Genomic DNA, 18,314 nt, shown 5'->3' on the forward strand with positions numbered 1-18,314 from the left:
TCATCTTATTCAGCACCAAACACTGCTGATCAGTTCAACACAAACATACCAGGAACATGTCCTAAGATCTTCTACTGAGAAGAGAATATTTCTGCCTGCAATGAGCACTCCTGAAGTTACTTTACAGAATCCAGGAAAAATAATTGTCAGCAAGGGTGACTCATCACAAATTTGAAGCCCTTATTTTGATTTCAGCTAAATTTGAATTCAAAGGTAGAGAAACAATTTTCTTTCCATTTCAGTCTATCCTTGCTGTTCATCTAATAGTTAATTTTTGCTGTTTCAAAATACAGAAACTTGCTGCCTAGCTAACTAAACTTAAACCTGACCCAGCTTAACAGAATTTCACCAGTGGAAATGGGAGTTTCGTCTTGACACACGTTCTCGTGTTTCTGTATATTTCACATCTAGAAATTTAAGAGGCAATGCTATTTAGGCCAGAATCAGTATCGGTCTCAATGAAGAGAGCACAGCAATGCACCCTTTGCTGCAGCATTTTAACAAGTATGCATGCTTACAAGCCTACCTCAATAAGTCACAAATTACTTTGAATTTTTTAAAGCAAAACCTCTAATTTCCATTTTAATCAATTTTCACTACACTGAAAAACATTATTAAAACTGTTATCATGTTGGTATATGTTTTTAGTGTTTCTTATTTCCTCATTTGGAAGCATTTGGTAAAATCACAATGCTTCTGTGGAAATGCTTCTGCTATAATTTAACACTGAAATAGTATAAAAAATACTGCAAGTCAAATTTGAAGTTCCTGAAAATATTTTAATTTATATGAATCCTTGTAATTTAAGAAGGAATAAGATAAGTAAAAGCCTCAAGTGAATCTCATTATATTTTAATTACAGGGAAAAGGTAGAGCAGCCATACTTGTGGTATTTTGGAAGGTAAGAGAAATATTACTACCAATGCTTCTACCAGGAGCAACTGTAATCTGTTAACACTCTTGATGATTAGAAGAGTGATTATGTAAAACACAGGCTCTAACTTAAAGAACCATAGAAAATTCCTCCATACAATCCCAAAAGGCTAAATAATTGCAGCCCCTCTGAGTTTATTATGTTATAAGCAATGTTTTAACATGTACTTCCTAGCCTAGGTAGCCATTAACTACTTAGGTATTTCAAACAGCATTTGTGCTTACAAGAACTAGAAAAGTTTCTGTGTTTAGCTTTCCTATTGTATGTAGAAGACTGACATATCTTGGCTTTTCACTCTGAGTGGCATGTGTTGAACAGTTCCTTCAAGGTGAAACAGAAGGTAATTTACAGATGTTTTGGAAAAAAAAAAGGTAATCAGAGAAAGAGAGCATCATAACTAGCTATATATCTATATATTATTTGCATGGAAAGGGAGAATTTAACTTTAGCATTTGGCTTTCCTCTTTATCAGATAATGGAGACAAAAAGGTGTAATGGAGTGTTAGAGAGGATAAACAGGAACTACTCATCTCCTTTTGCCCATAAAAAAAAGTTATCAGTTGCATAACAGGTTGGCTAAACCTAATCTAAACCATATCTATAACGAAGACACTACAATAAAAAAAATCTGGGATTTACCGCAAAAGTGCACTGAAATCATATGAATTTAAGCATGAAATGATCTGAAGTTTCTCCTCACCTCTGCATGCACAGCAATGATATTCACTAATGCTTCTTTCAAGTAATTTCTGACACCTGAAACAAGAGAAACAAATAATTACTTTCATTCTGTTGTCTCAACACCACCATAATATTCTGCTGTTCAATACTGTACTTTTTATTTTCATTTTTTTACTACTACTTTTGCAATCAGAGGCAGAAAGAGAAAGTTCTATAGCCACACCACCAGACTATTTCCTTTTTCAAATCAAATGGAGAAAGGCACATTTCCTTACAGCAGAAGGTTAAAAAAAGCCAGTAGGTTCCTGTTTTAGTATTCTTCTCTAGCAAGATAATTTCACCAACTTTGCAATTTAATAAAAAAATAGCATTATTAAAAAATACATTCTGGATGCTTTGCTAGAATACACACACCATGGCACAGAACATGCACCACAGTTTGATAAGTTCTAAAGAACAAAGTCAAGAGGTTTTGTTTGTATAACAGTCTTCAGGCTCTTACTACTTTATCAGCTTCTCTATCTGTGAATTATTACAGATAGGAATAGCAAGGTCTCTTGTTTATCTGAAAGCGGTTCAGAATATATTACTCATGGCAGTTTATAGGAGATGTCATGCCTTAGTAGAAATTTCCTTTTGGGGAAGGTGGAGAAGTTAAATAAGCATTTTCTTGCCAAGCTTATGAAACACTTGTCAAATTACACTAAGAAGTGAATTCTAAACAGAACATCCAGCAGCATGTGCTTTAGTTAGGACAGGCTCTTAGTACTCTCTGCTGCTGTAATTCTGTAACTTTCCCAGCCTGTACTCCAGTCATCTAAGATTTAAAATAGGCAAAAATCTAAAATTGCCTCACTTTTTTTTATGGCAAATTCACTCTAGGCAAAGGAAAATTAGAAAGAATTCAGCTCATTGAAGTATGTACAAATGCTGTAAGTACAAAGTAACGAGAGAGGGTTAGTGATCCACATGACCTCAGCTTCTGATTTTGATTAGTCTACCACGAGTCAAGAGCAAGTGCAATGACCCATCCCTCCCTTCAATATAGTCAATTGACAGTAAAATACAAGAATCATGGATAAAGACTAGTGAGACCACACAGCTCAGAGATCACAGTGTGATTAAGGCTAATGCTATAAAAATTATGAAGTGAACCTTTAATCAGTTCATCTTACTTGCTCCACCTTTCCTCAGATAACACCATCACAGAAATTTAGTCTTGCTACAAAAAGCAGCTTTAGAAGGGGTTACCTGAGCTCATCAAAATGAGCTATTCTGTGAGAAGAGCAGTATCTCACTATTGCCACCTCAGTCATGCTCATGTCTTTAACCATTGATCCCAGAACTTGCCTCAAGATCTAAGAAGGTGACACTTTTTATTTGTTAGACAATTAGGGATAAAAATTTTATAAAAGCAGGACACAATGACGACCTGTCCTTGGCAGCACAGGACTGTCTTGCATGAGGAGCAAGCATCTAGGGATGCAGCCTGGATGTCAGAAAAATACAAGCCTTTCTCCACACATTCCAAAACATCTCTAGTGCCTTTTCTCATTACCTTTATTCTTCCCCTTGAAAATCTCAGTAGCTTTTTTTGTTCTGTTTAAATTAACCCAAAGACAAGTCAAACAGTATTGTATACCCGCTTGCAAACCTAAAATTTCTTTCATCTTAGTGAGGAAGTGAGGGAGGAATAAAGCAACACCAAAAATTTTATGAAACCGAATTTTTCTCCTGCCCTCTAACCTTGCAAAACAAAGCAAGAATGTTACACACCAATACTCAAACCACACCAAAAGATCACAGGTATATGTGGAAATGCAACACCCCCTTCCTTTTTCCTCTTGTACTGTTTTCCTTCTTTTACTTCACTCTGCCCTTGTTTAAATCCTCTGCATACTTCATATCACAGAGTTCGAAATTTCTATCACACCCCAGAAACAAATACAACTTGACCAGAGACTGAACAATGGTATGCATATTACATGAGGGTGAATTTGGGAGCTGGTTTGCAGTGAACCTCTGGGTGCAAAGTGTTGCTTTTGGTCTGCCAACCTATGCGGTATTCAGCTTTTGGCTGCCTCCCAGCCTCATCTTGTGACAGTAGGATCTTTCATGTGGAAACTTTGATTTTCCTTTTGCACAAATGCTGCACAAGATTAAGACTTTGACAGTCTCCCTTCTCTAGGGATACCTGAGCACTGCCACGACACGTTCCTTAGTCAATCAAAATTTCAGTTGTGACCTAAGCAGCATTTCTTTGACCCAACGGGTGTTCCCTAATGAAGTATCTCACTCAAACCCTGCTACTGCTGGGGAGCAGTAAGGAAACTACAGAGAGGGGGCTGCCATGTCAAACAGAGAGGGCACGTGTGTCTCCTGCAGAGGTGGCCAGCATGCTGAGCTGGGAAGAAGTGTTATCAAGGAGGTGAGTGAAAAATTGGAGTGGATAGACTGAAATGGGTTGTGTAAGAGGGTGATGTGGTTCCAAGGAAGAATCCTCATTTCCCACCTATCCCACCTAAACCCCCGAGGTAGCGAACCTCTTCTCACACATTTGTGCAACTTGGCTCAGGGTAGGAGCTGCTAATTCTGTCTGCTGCTGCAAGCACTCAAATTAAACAGCTTTTGACTGTGCTAGTAAAAGTTGCCTATCACTATATCTGCAGAAACTTTCCATAACATATTTCATGAAGAGTGAGTTACCAAGTTGCCATCACTGCTATAACTACCTATGTACTGTTAATTTCTAAAAGCATGAAATACCAATATCAGCAACATTAGCACCAGGTATTGAACACAATTGCCTGATGGTTCTCAGCTAAGGTAAAATGGTCATTTATGTCAGAGCTCAGAATCAATTCAGTAAATGGAATGGAGATGGAAGCTATGGTAAAAATGAAGTTAGACTAGTTTAGTATAGCATATTAGCCTATCCCAGCTGCAGGACAAAATTGTTAACTTAAACTCAGTGAAAGGGCATAAGCAGACGTATTTTATCTTCCATCCCTGTACCATGCACAAGGACAAATGGGTGAGCTAAGAACTTAAAGGAGGTAAGTGCTACCAGGATTGCAGGAAATAATTAGGTGTTCCTGACCTTTCATAGCAGGCTCAGTCCTGCAATGACTGCAAGATCAGGGAACTCAATACCAGCACAAATATTTCCTCTGTTTCTTCAACAGGTTTTACAATTTAAGAGCAAATAATTCAGCACAAACTGTGCAAAGCTATGCAGTTTAGAGACAGTCTATGTATATCAAACTGCAGTTGCCTTAATTGCAGCATTTAATAACCTGGAAGACCTTGTCTTGGTAAGCTAAACAAGCCAAAACCAGAAAGAACATGCAATTGCACTCTAAAAATTCCAGTTAGTGGAACCAGACAGGGAAAGAAGGGGAGAACTGTGCAAGGTGAAGAATAACATAGGCACAAGAAAGAAAGAAGGAAGGTATAAATGAACTGGCCATCAGTGAACTTAGGCTGGAAATTACAGGTCACTGTGTAAAGGTTTACTCTAACTGAACTATGAAAGATGTGGTTTTATGACAATCATTGATGTTGGTGGGGGTCATTTTCCTACCACAAATAGAACATAAGTAAAAAGGGCATTTCCCCCCAGCCCTCCCTTTTGTCTTTTTTGTGAAGGATTTAATTTTTGGATGTGGGGACAAAGCCAAACATATCGGAATGTCAAGACCTGCAGGCATAGTTAATAACTGTACTATATTTTGAAATGTTACAATTAAAAAATATCCCGTTTCTGATTTATATCACTACTGTTTGTGGCAGGCTTTGCTGAAGCAAAGTATTACTTTTCTGGAATATGATTCACTGGAAACACAAGCCGTGGCATCCAACTGTGAATTTGTTGTGAAATTCATTTCAAAATGAAAAAAATCTGTCTAGAATAGAATTTTTGTGCAGCTTTCTCTACAACTGTTCAACGGCCCACGCAATTACAGTTTTTGGGACACCATGCTGCCAGTCCTATTATATAGCAGTGAAAGCTAATGCACCATGCAACTGTAGATTGCAACTATTAGGCTAATCAAGTGAAACATAACATTCTTAAGTCTAAAATACCTCTTATTTAGCATATTGAAGGACAAATACAATGCCTTTCCACTGCTTCTGACAGAAATGTGTTACAGAAAGTCTCAACAAGCCCTTGCAATTTCTCTGAGGAAAATGTTATTATTCTGTTACAACATAAATGCATTCCACTCCCACTCTATTCTTAATACCAAAGACTGACTTGATGGAATTCTAGCTGCCACTAACAAAGCCCCAGCATCGCTTTAAAGAAAAATGAATGGGAAGACTTAAGAAATAAAAATGAAGGACAATTTCAGCCATCAACATCACAATGGCTGACAAAAACTTTAAAACAGCATCTTCCAATTTTGGACTCTTCACTGTACTTTTTACCAGAGCAACATATAACAAAATTATCCATTAATCTCCAGTTTACACCACCTATTAATTTTATTTATTTATTTATTTTGTTTACAACTTAAATGTGTCAGTCTACATTTCAAAGCAATTTTAGCAACACTGTAAAGCTGTAGCATGGATGACTGTGTGAATGATGGGAAAAGCAGAAGGGAAAAAGGTTTGTGGTTCTGAGGACTAACAGAAACCAAACTTTTAACTTGCCAATACAGGAGTCATTGGGAGATCTTCAGATGGTGTAGTGCTACCAGTTGTCCCACTTGTAGTTAGTTCTCAGAGATATGTTTCCCCCAAGTACTTATATGACATCGTTATACTACGAAACCCCCAAAGTGACTGAATAAGCATGAAAGAGCTGGGACTCATATACCACATGTGTAATTCTAAAACACAGAGAGGCTACAAAAACTTGCATGCAAGAAAAGAGCAAAGGTTGCACACACAGCAAAACAGAACTCATCCGGCTGCTCCTTCTGTGACAGAAGCTAACTTGGGTCTTCAAATGTTCCCAGTCCTTCTACAGTAAATTGACAGTGCGAAGGATGATATGAGCTTCAAACATTTTTTAAGCCTTCTGCAGACTCAAGTTCAAAGAATGAGCTCAAGTTCAGTGAGGACAACTGAAACACACAGGAAATATTAACCCAGGCAGATGGGGTTTGACACACTTTTAACTTTTGTGAGATTGGAACCTCATGTGAGATGGACAGCTGGGAATCCAGCTTTGCTGCTGCCTCTCACCAAACCAGCCTTTTAGCTTGCCTCTTGTGCAAAAAGGAGGAGGAGAGGATAAATGCACATAACTGTTTAGAAAAAGCAGGTGATGTCAGCAGGTACCTCTGCTTATTAGCAGTAAACCAGACATGAGGATGAGAGGCTATGAAGAATCAAAAAAAAAAAAAAAAAAAAGAAAAAAGGCAAATTTAGTTAAAGAGAAATCATGCAGGAATACTGAAAGCTACTGTTCCTTTCTGGAGGAGCTAGAAAAGCCATCCACAGGCAATTCTACAGTTTGACAAGCTGCCATTTTTTTTTTTTTAATTTTAAATAAAGCAGAGAAGACTGAACAGCTCTTAATATGTTGACTAAGCTACCAGTCCTGTTTCATGACTGAATTGACTGACTTATTAGAAACCTAAGCTCAGAAATGAGTGTTGGGTAGGCACAGAGCCACCAATTTAGGGAACAACAGAGACCATTCTGAGACCATTCTGTAGGAGGTCAATACTTAACTGGGCAAACAACTGCTGCTGGTGGTAGCAATGTTTCTTAGTGCTTCTGAAAAGAGAGCACTAAATTTGTTGGCCTTGAGGCTTGAGCATGACTTGGTAGAGATAGGAAAACTGATGCCTGGGAGTCTGAAATTTTGCATTTTAAGACACATCCAATTGTATGCAGTAGTTTTTACAATTTATTGTTCTGTTTGGTGGGTTACGCCAGTAACAGTCAATCAGTCTGAAACCTTTTTCCTGATTAGTTTTTAATGAAAACTTTCAAAAAAATAATAATGTACAGAATTTGGTGATCCAAAGAGATTAATATTTTTTATACCTAGCTGCAGAACAACAATAATTGCCTGTTCCTGGACATTTCATTTGCTAAAGGAGGGTGAATGCAAAAAAATGATCTAATCTGCTCTGTTCTAACGAAGGAACTGGCTTTTAAATTTTTTTGATATATATTCTTTTTAGTTACATTACATCCTACTGCCAAATTTAAGCAAAATGGTATTGGAAATGTTAATTTCTAAGCTTCAGATATACCATGCCAAACTTTTCAGCAAGTCACACTCAAAGTGTTCTGAACTGTATGTCAGTTAAGCTCCTGCAGCTCTTCTGTAAGTTTTTAATCTGCTATGTGAAACTGTTGGGAAAAAAAAGCTGCACACATCTCCTGCAAGTCGTTAATCAGTGCTGCGTAGTGCACATTAAGAAAGAAACTCATGAATGGTATCCAAAGCCATGTGGATGTAACTTCTTTAAACAGTCTGATTTTAACTGTTAAGTTTCCTCTAGGTTCTGGCTGCACTGCAGCTGCAACAGCAGTATTTGATGCCTGCTTTAACTAAAATTATCCTGGCACAATTTCTAGAGTGGTCACATTCTTCCCCAATGCAACTCCTGTTACAGAAGCAGTGCTAGGGGCTAGCAGGATTACTTTTGGGATGGCAGAGACAATAATTTGCATTTCTGCAACTCTTGAAAAGGCAGTCTGTGCTCTGCAACACACCAAGTGAGCCCTGTCCTGCCCGTGCAGTCCACGTGGGAGTTTCAACCTTAGATGGATGCCTCCTGATAAACCAAGCTGCTCCACACACACCCCACAGAATTTCACTTTTCAATCTAACCTAAACAATAACTTCCACCTAAAATCAAGTAATCTCTTTCCAAACCCCAAATATTTACATGGGTAAGGCAGAATGGGTGGGAGGGGGAAGAGGCTCTACAGAGTAAAACACTGTCTGAGGTCACAACAGGTCAGCAGGACAGTCAGCACTGCCTCCATGCAAAAGCTGCTGGAACAATTTTAAAAAAAGGTTAAATGTGTAGAGGTGTCTTGGTAGAAAAATTTTAATTTACAAGATCTACAGATAACTCCAGGCTTCTCATACTTACGGATCACTGCCTGACACCTCCAGTGCATGCAAAGATCTATCAACAACCTTATCCCAAGAAATGAACAGGAAGCAGCACAGACTAAAAGTGAAAATTCAGATGAACACCAAAATATTTTTATTTTTAGGCTGCAGAATTCCAAATAAACATGACTTATAATGCACCTTACACGTAAAGCATTTCAGAGACTCGGGGTACTGGACTGTGAGGTACATATAGCAAAAACCAGTTTACATTATGTTGGTATTGGGAAGGTACTTATGAAGGAATATTCCTTATATTAAGGAATAAACTTATTACTTGAATTTTTAAGAGCATTTAACTTGGATTTGAAAAAAATAGACCAATTTGGATTTAGAATGAAGTGCCCAGGATGACATGAAAAAGGCTGACATCTATCTATGAGAACCAACAGCACAGCATGCCTGAGGCTGCATTAAATGCATTTGAAGAAAGGTGTTGGCCCTCACAGCTATTCAGAAATCTAATATTTATAACCAGGGAAGTTTAATGTGACTGATAGTCTGTTTAACCTTGTATGTTCCCAGAACAACAAACTGTATTTGCCTCATTAGAAAATGCCCTAAATTATTTAATGTTTCTGGAAAATTATTTTGAAAGCCAGCAACTATTTCCAATTTCTAGAGTAAATGCGATACTCCATTTAGAAAAGTAGTCTTTTAATTTCCAAGGAGCCTGCACCTTGCAAGATAGTTCCCTAACCTATAGGAATAGGCAGAAACCTAACTTGTTTGCATGCATAAACCTTCCATGAACTACAGCACTGGTATATGAGTATTTCACGCTATTTTACTGAAGTGCCCCCACCCACACAGTGATATCATCTAACCTGACACCCCACAGATGCTAAAAAAAATATATATATATATATATTAAAAAAAGTAGAGACGTGACTTGGAATTTCCCCATGGACATAACAAAACAGCTCACCTTTATACTTTACAGCAGCACAAAGGTTTCTCCCTTAAAAGACAGTTGATAGGAAATCAGCTTCAGCTAACGGTACTACCAGTGGCCTGTTTGCTAAATTAAAGCAGCTAGACAAGCCTGCTTGTTTCTTCCTAATTACTAAAAATACATTTGTTATCCTGCTTTGTTGTTTGCCCTGAATAAAAACATTTCCAGAAAACTGCTTGCAAGATGCTAAGCGCAGAACACATGTCTGGCAGTAGCTCTCAAAATACAGGAGATCCACCAGGTCACAACCTTTACCACCAACTAAGTGGCCTTATTTGTTTATTATATTCCCTCCTTGTTTTGACTCACTAGTATTTTTCAACTTGATTTTAAAAAGTTAATAATTAGTAGCTGTCAAAAACCAAACAATAAGCAGTGCAAATAATGGCTTTCATTTACTTATTGCTTCTGTTTGCCCAAAGAAATACAGACACCACCTCTTAATTCTAGAGAATTAAATGGACATTATCACATTCAGTAAATTCCTTACTTCACACTAAGATTTATGCAGTCTGATTAATAACACTATTTTTACAATCATTTTTCACAATTTTTATAATCATGCTCGAAGGTTTTTATAACCTTTGAACATGATTATAAATATTTTTAAAAATATGTTCATAGTATATTAACAAACAAATACAGATAATACCATAATACCATTAAAAATAAATACCATAAAAAAGAAAAAGGTAAGTTAGAGGAAAGTAATTATTTAAAACCAGTCTAGAATGAAAGACATAATTACAGCATTCACAGAATTTTATGGATCCATATGATACACCTGAGCCAAGTTAAATGTCACACAACTGCTCCATTGTCATTAAAGAAGAAAAACCCACTTAAAAACAGGGACTCCAGAATCTCATTTCAATTTAAACAAGAATGTGAAACTTCTCACTAGGCCACTTCCTGCTATTGCTGGAAACATTCCCTCCTTTAAACGGAGATGGATTTCAAGGTACTGTACTGAATGTTGTTTTGAAAGTACATTAAGAAGAAAATGTGAACGTGTAGGCAAACTGGAAACTCTCTGGAGAGATTACCCACTTATTTAACCACATTTCCTGTTTTTTAACCCATTTGTCCTAAGTCACTCCTTAGACTACTGACAAAAATAGATACAAGTGTGCTATAAATAGTTCATTAGCAGGTTTTTCTCAGTAAAACTGAAAATGTTTTGATAAATCTATTGTTCTTACTAGCTCCATACTAATTAAACTGTGAATCAGATTAATGTTTTCTTGAAATTCTTGTCTGCATACCTCATGGTAATTATAAATATAGAGTGCCTTAGGAATCTGAGAAAAAGTCCCGAGAACTAATAGTGACCTAAAAAATAGCTATCAATAATTGAAATTTAATCAAGAAATTACTGGTAACCTATGTGACAAAGTGCTTTTACAAACAACAGTACTGAAGCAAGGGAAGAGGCTGATCACAAAAAGTCATAACCTTTCTAAATATTTTGAGATCTGAAGGCCTGAATGCTACATAATTGAATTAGTCACCTTGCACTTAATTTCAGCCGTGGTAGTGTGTTGACCTAACACAGTGAATGTCATTTGAAGGACCTGACACAAGTAGCCACAAAACTAATTTCTAAAAATATTAAAATGTGAAGGCTTTTCAGTCTTATGTTACCTATAGTTATAGTTTTTGAACTATTTAAATTCAACCAATTGAAATTATGTCATAACATTCAAAGAACCTGAAAGTTTCTGTGCTTCTGATGCCTTGGAGTAGGCAGGAGCTCTAAAGATTGCCAAAACTTTGATTAATATCTTTGTCTATGCATTAACTTTAGTCTACAAGAGGAAAACACCAAGAGAATAACACTGGTTCTGTGCCTTCCTGCATAGCCCAAACTGAGATATCTTTAAAATTGAAGCTGCTGAGGCTCTTCTGAACTTTCTGCTACCCCATTCAAAAACCACAGAATGATCTGAGGGACTGTTGAAGAGGTCTACCCAATACTGCTGCTTTCCTTACAGATATTAAACTCCACTGCTTCTGGGATAGGATAGAATACAGTTTCCCTTATTATTAAGAAGGAGCAAAATCTGTAAATGTGAAAGACTACAACAGAAAATGCAAAACCCAACAGTGCTTCACTTGGGAAGGAGAGGTGTTTGCTAGCATCAAATATTTAAAAGAAGAGCAGGTGGCTGATTTGATATGCATGCGTGTTCTTGCAAGGATTTTGTTCAGAGATGGATTTATCTTCACTTCTTCCTCCAAACACAGTAACAAAGCATAAAGGGCATTTTATTAATGCAGGCATGAAGGCCTTGAGCAAAAGATGCTGCATGTCATACTTAGAATTGAATCATGAAGACTCTCAAATTACTCAAATTATTGTACAATCAGCCAAATTTCAATCTACTAATCAGGTAACAAAGAATATAAATGGTGAAAGAACAACAAACAAAAAAGCTCCAAACCCCAAATGTAAAAAAAAAAAAAATACAACTTCAGAGGTTATAGCCATTCATACCTCTCCATCTAAGCATACACTGGTTTCCTCTCACTCCCCACTGGTAAAGAAATGCATTGATGATCATTAGATGAACTCAGTACTTGAGATACATGACCCACAGAAATTTGTCTTTTGTTGTTGTCATTTAAATAAGAACAACATGGTCTGGCAGAGTTACAGCTTTTACAGTGCTCTACAAGTGCAAGCACCAATATGTGGTTGTAACCCATAAAAGCAACCTGGTGTCAGAACAAGAACATAAACTCTTCACAGCCAGCAGTGTGTTGCTCTATAGATTTAGCATTACTTAAAAAATACCTTACCATTTCTACTTCAGCATTAACAGCTTTGTGGATGTTGAGTCTTTTTTCGTCGTTGCTGAATTAAAGTGGGTATGTTTGACTGAAGGGAAAACCCAACAGTAGAAATTAATTACAACTATTAGATATTAAAGTAGGTGGTTTGAAGAAGATAAAAAAAAAATTGCACAAGAAAAGACATTTCACCCAACTAAAACATAACATCTAAACTAAACCCATTTTTCTTCCTGAATGTAAAAAAACCCCAGGTTCTGAAGAATGAAATTTATGTGTGAGACACTCAGATATAACAAACACTCCTTCTTGACATGAAAATGAATATATCTAAGGATGACTCAGTATTACCTGAACTTTATCTACCAGCAATCCATTTGCTGTAGAATGCTGCTTCATTTTCCAGAAGAAAAATTTGTAACCAATTTCTTCCCTCTTCCCACCTTCGTTTTCAGCATATAAAGGTCATATGTATCTAAGTATGTATCTATCGCTACTTTCCACTATAAAAATAATTTTAGTGCTAAAGTATTTTCTTACAATAAAACAGAGACTACTTATAGCCAACAGGTAAAAACAGTGTGCTGAAAACAGGGCACATGTCCCTGGTATGACTAGGTTCCTACTGATTTTAGCAATTTGTAAGACAGGACTGTGATCCTTCTGTGTGTGTCCCTGTGTGTGTCCAGGAAATGTAGCAGAGTGGAAACTTAATGGCTCTTTTCTGGTCACAGAACATTCTTAAGTTTCCAAAATTTGTAGGCGAAAGAAACACTGAGGGAAAACACTATATTGCACATAAGAGGGAACAGACTACAAAGTGTATATAAATATTTGCTATGTATTGGACATATTTTCAAATAGCTGTGTGCATCAACAGTTTTTTCATGAAACAAAGTTAGATTATGCTGACCACTAAACTGCTCTGCTGCTTAAAAGCTGTCTTCCTATTTTTTTTTTCAGATCTAAGAATAATTGAGAAAATGTGAAATAGACCAGCTGGTAGGTGGTAGACAAATGAAGATCATCATCATCTTGTAAAACTAGTGCCTACATACCTCTTAAGCCTGGCACTCACGTAATTTCCAGTACTGTAACCTGTTTGCCATTTATTTTCCAAATTCTTCACAAGTGAGCCTCTTAAGAAAAAAACCCAAACAGTACTACCCCTTGACAGCTTTGACATAGGCTTCCAAAAGTCAGAGTGTGGTAACTCATCACACTTGGGGGTCCTTGCCACTCCCAGACCTCTCTCACTTTACAGAAGAGAAGTCACGCGTACCATGGTGTCAGTTGGGGTCAAAGCCAGCAACATGGACAAACCCCTTCAGACTGCCCCCAGAGGTCCCCACACAGGAAGACTCATGTGCACTTATGTAATGGTAAGAATGCCAATTTAAAAAGGTGTTCCACAGATAAAAGTGTGTAGCTGTATTCACCCCATAAAGATACAGGATGACCAATTCAACAGGAAAAGCCAGTCACTCCTTTAATTGTAAGGTAGACTAAAAACCAACATCTCTATCAAAACTGAGAACAGTTGAATCCAAAAATCTCAAGCAGTATTTCCTTTCATTAACACAAACCAAGCATAGTTGGCAAGAATATTCATTTATTCTTTCAAACACATCAATTTTAAGGCACCCTGAAGGTGTCCTTTCATGATTTTATAAAACCTAAAATTATTAAAACCTTTCAAAACACAGTCTCACTCAGGAAACTGTGTGTTCTTCTCATAATTCCTTAAGTCACTGGTACTGTAATAATAGCCTGTCAAATGCAAAATGACAGCGATTTCATAAATGAAGAATGGGCTTAGAGATATACTATGTTTATGAATTTACTTTGGTTGTCACTCAAATATTATTATCATAAGAAATGAGAAAACTGAAGTCAACTGATCCAAAAGAGACTAATTTCACAAATAAAGTGTTTGGAACAATACAGACACTAATAATTTTAGTGCCCGGTTTTGCTCTGCATGTCTCTAACCTTCAAGTTACTGAAAAAATTTTAATTACCCATGAAACATGTCCTGCATTTATTAGAGTGACTTACAACAGATATACTTGGGTAAGTAAAAGAAAAGGCAAAACTGGCAAGAGAAAGTATAGACCTTTTAAAAGACTTTTTTTATAGTAAGCAACTTCAAAAGTGATGCTTTGAAAAAAAGCTTATGAGCAGCACTACGATGCACAATTTTCATGGTTTTACAGTATGTTTTGTTATTAAAATTGATGATTTTTTTGAAATTTCCTATTTCTATTGAATTATACAAATGCATAATGATAACAAGCAGGTGGCAATGAATAATAAAAAAAACCCCAATACTTCTGGAACCTGATTCTGCAAAGATCTGTGAGTGTTCTTAACTCAAAAAATGCAAGCAGTCACCACACTGAAAAAAAGCACAGAACCAGTTCTTAATATTTTTACATACTTTCTTCTAAATTGCTTTGTGTACCAATTGTTCATGTTTCATGAAATGCATGAAAGTATACAAAATTTTTATTTGTCTTTAGTAACTAAATTCAGCAAATTGGCAACCAAATCAAAGCCACTGTATTAACTTACAAACACTAATAGGGAGCAGTATTTAGTAGGCAGGACGGAAGTATCGAGTCATGGGAAAAAGTTGACTGAAGAAAGGAACTTTGATTACAGATTCAGTGGATTCTTTGGAAAATGTGGTAGGAGGTTGTGCTCTGCTTCTTTTCACCAAATTGTCAAATTTGATTTCTATGGCAAAATCTGGTTGCTGTTTGTTTGTTTTTTTCCATAGACTTGGTAATTTGGGATCACCTTGAAGGGGTAATCACCATTTTGCCTTTCAGCCAGCTCTTACTTCTACCAATGTATGTATTTAAAACCTGCAACACGTACTGCAGTCAAATGCACATAGATCAACATATCAAGAGTATACCTTCAATTCATGGCAAAAATTGTCCTAAGCTGAATTTTATGTATAGCTTTACATATCCGTCTGCTGAAATAACCAGTGAGCTGGAACCAAATAACAGCAGGTTTTAGAGGTGTTACTGCAGAAAAAGAAAATCAACCAAAACCCCAACAATGAAAACAAAAAACCCCACCACACCTTACTATCTTCTAGTCTGCTATGAAAAAAGAGAAGATGAGAGAAAATTGTTGTAGGAAACATACAGTATTCTATGAGATCACATATTAATCCTATTCATTAATGTGAAGGTGAGAAATCGCACTGACTTCCAGTCTTACTATTCCACTGTTTTTCACTTCCAAGCTTTACTGAATCCCTATAGCATTTTGAAAAGGGCATGGATTTGAAATGAAGAATGTTTCTGCATGACCTGAACAATAGATTCTTAAAAATTATTTAATCCAAAATCAACATTTGGAAGCTATCTTGACTCAGGAGTGACCCACAATAACTGGAAAGCTTAAGACTTTTCACAGTTCAAAGTAAAGGCTTTTAATATTTTTGAATTACTTCAACTGCTGAACAAGCCCAACACTAATTTCATCCACACATCAATAAAGTTTAAGTGTTTCATTAAATTTAAATTGCTATTCGTTGTGTAAAGAAATTTTAAGCTAATGAAATGTTTTTTATTACAATGGATCTGCTGTACTGTTAGAAGCCAATCATATTTTCCTACTTAAAAAGTAAGAGTTCAAGGGCTTGATAACTTGGCTACTGAGAGAATATGCTCCAGGCTGAATTTTGTATAGAAGTTTTGTATAGAGAAAGCTGAGGCATTTTTTTACACTAAAATTTTTAACTTAAAAACACGCACACACCCTTGGGCAGAAAGTGTTATGAAGTACAGAGGAGACAGCTTTTCCCCACTGTCCTAGCAGGACTCTGCAAGTCTGGCCAGTTGCAATGTTCATTTTGGTTCATTCTGTTTTCATCAGTGCTTTTAAAATGTTAAAAACAACAGCATCCTTAACTACTGCATACATTCAGGGTTTAGAAAATAATAGTTTTTTACTACTCCTCCTTCATCTTGAAATCAGTATTATTTTATGGTTGACCATAGACCCCTTATGCACAACTTCAAACCATAACTGAGAACTGACCAGTGGGTTCACTAAGGGCCTCAAGGCTATTGGACCTCCTCTGCTGTGCTGTCTGGGGCAAATTCAAGATGTTTTAAGATGATTGTCTGCATCTGCACAGAAGGTAGTATAATGCTGGATTTTATATAGCCCTTGATGAATCTCCACCACAAGACACTAAGCACCTTTATCAGGAGAGATCACTCACTGTTATGGATTGTTTCTAAAGAGCACCTACATGCTCAAGGTTATCAAGACAAAACCATTCTCTAAGCAGGACAATGTGAATTACAGGAACTACACAGGCAGCTCCATGCACAGAAAAGTTGGGTAATTTTGACAGAGCTGAGTTTATTTGGACCAATACCCAGGTTTTAACCTGGGACTTTCCATCTAAATATCACACACAAATCCCTGATCCTTTATAATTTCAGCTAGAGGTCTATGACTTAGCTACAAACACCAGCACACCAACCTCTCCTACAGATCAACCTTAAATGGGAGCCACATTCAACTATGAATAGGTAACAACAACACAAATAAGTTTCACTAATATTAATCATAACCTGTAAATGCTTCTTGATCTCACAGTGTTCCCATGCCTTCTGAAACTGTGATGATGACCCCAGTAAGATCTGGGTAAAGATTGCCAGAGGGACTTGGAAGCAGTTCTGGGTAGAAGAGAGCAGTCACAAGACCTTTTAGCAGCTAACACTACTCAGCTGCATATTCTGAGAAAGAGAAAAGTGCCTACAATTAGCACATCTGTGGAAATAAATCTCTGAAGGAAGATAATAAATCCAAGCAAAAAAGCCTAACAGGAATTCCAGAAGAGATCTGATACCATAGTTTGGGACTACAGGTAATTTTACTTTTCATGTGACTTACTTCTGCCACTCCAGTAGTTTCATTACACATCAGTTTGTTAAACATTGCCACAGAAACTACCTTAAGCATTACCAAGAAAATAAACCATCTGGTTTCTAAGAGTAACAACTGAAGGAGCAGTCTAACATAGGTCACTCAAACACCTCATTCACACCCATGCTTTGAATTTATTTTGGCTTATAATCCAACTAGTAATGAAATAAAACCAAGTACTAGTAATAGTGACTATTGACTTGGAATTCTAAGCTTTTTTGCCTATGATCTTCTCATACCTCCCTCACCTCCCTAGACTTCAGCTCTGGCTTCCAAATCTATCTGAACCAACCCCAATGAGTTCTTCCTCTCACACACTTCTATTCATTCATTTCTGCTCAGTTGTCTAACCCGCAAACCCAACCTGCCTGTGCTCCAAAACTGCATCATTCCTTAACATTGGAGGAACACAGAATTCAGTAAATTGGACAGGGAAAATAAAGATGCCATTTATGCATATCAAATGCAACAGAAACATGAAAGCTATCACTATGCCAACAAGCTAGACCATGGAGTATTGTTTTGTTGATGACACAATTTATTACTACTTTTGTTTTATTGAAAGGGCTGAGACAGTACAAAACTTGTGTGGATATAGCCTCATTCGTGCTTGCAAATAAGGAGTGCTGGAAAAGGGAGGAAAGAATGCTTGCCCTTTCTCCTCTATGCATTGATTCCAATCTCCAATTAGCTTTCTGCTTTGAGCAATGCAGGGATTAGATCCTATTACCAAACACAGTCAAAAATACAAAATGATATTAGAAGATTTTAAGTGTTTCTCAAAGAGTATGCTTGAGGAGCTAAAAAAATTTGAGTCTCCTTGTAACAAAATCAAAACCAAACCAAAACAAAGGTAATTGACATTAACACATGTCCTCACATGACAGAGGCTGACA

At 36.8% G+C, this 18,314-nt stretch overlaps 1 protein-coding gene across 1 annotated transcript in view; it reads right to left on the reverse strand.

Moving 5' to 3' along the window:
- The window catches only part of EXOC2 (exocyst complex component 2), a 126,478-nt gene that overhangs the window by 9,146 nt on the left and 99,018 nt on the right, over window positions 1-18,314 (reverse strand). Inside the window, exon 24 of the mRNA XM_054630018.2 lies at window positions 1,635-1,690. Coding sequence (XP_054485993.1) covers window positions 1,635-1,690 — 56 coding nt within the window. The remainder of the gene's footprint in view (window positions 1-1,634; window positions 1,691-18,314) is intronic.

This window comes from Agelaius phoeniceus, chromosome 1, assembly GCF_051311805.1.
Source record: "Agelaius phoeniceus isolate bAgePho1 chromosome 1, bAgePho1.hap1, whole genome shotgun sequence".
NCBI classification, from domain to species: domain Eukaryota; kingdom Metazoa; phylum Chordata; class Aves; order Passeriformes; family Icteridae; genus Agelaius; species Agelaius phoeniceus.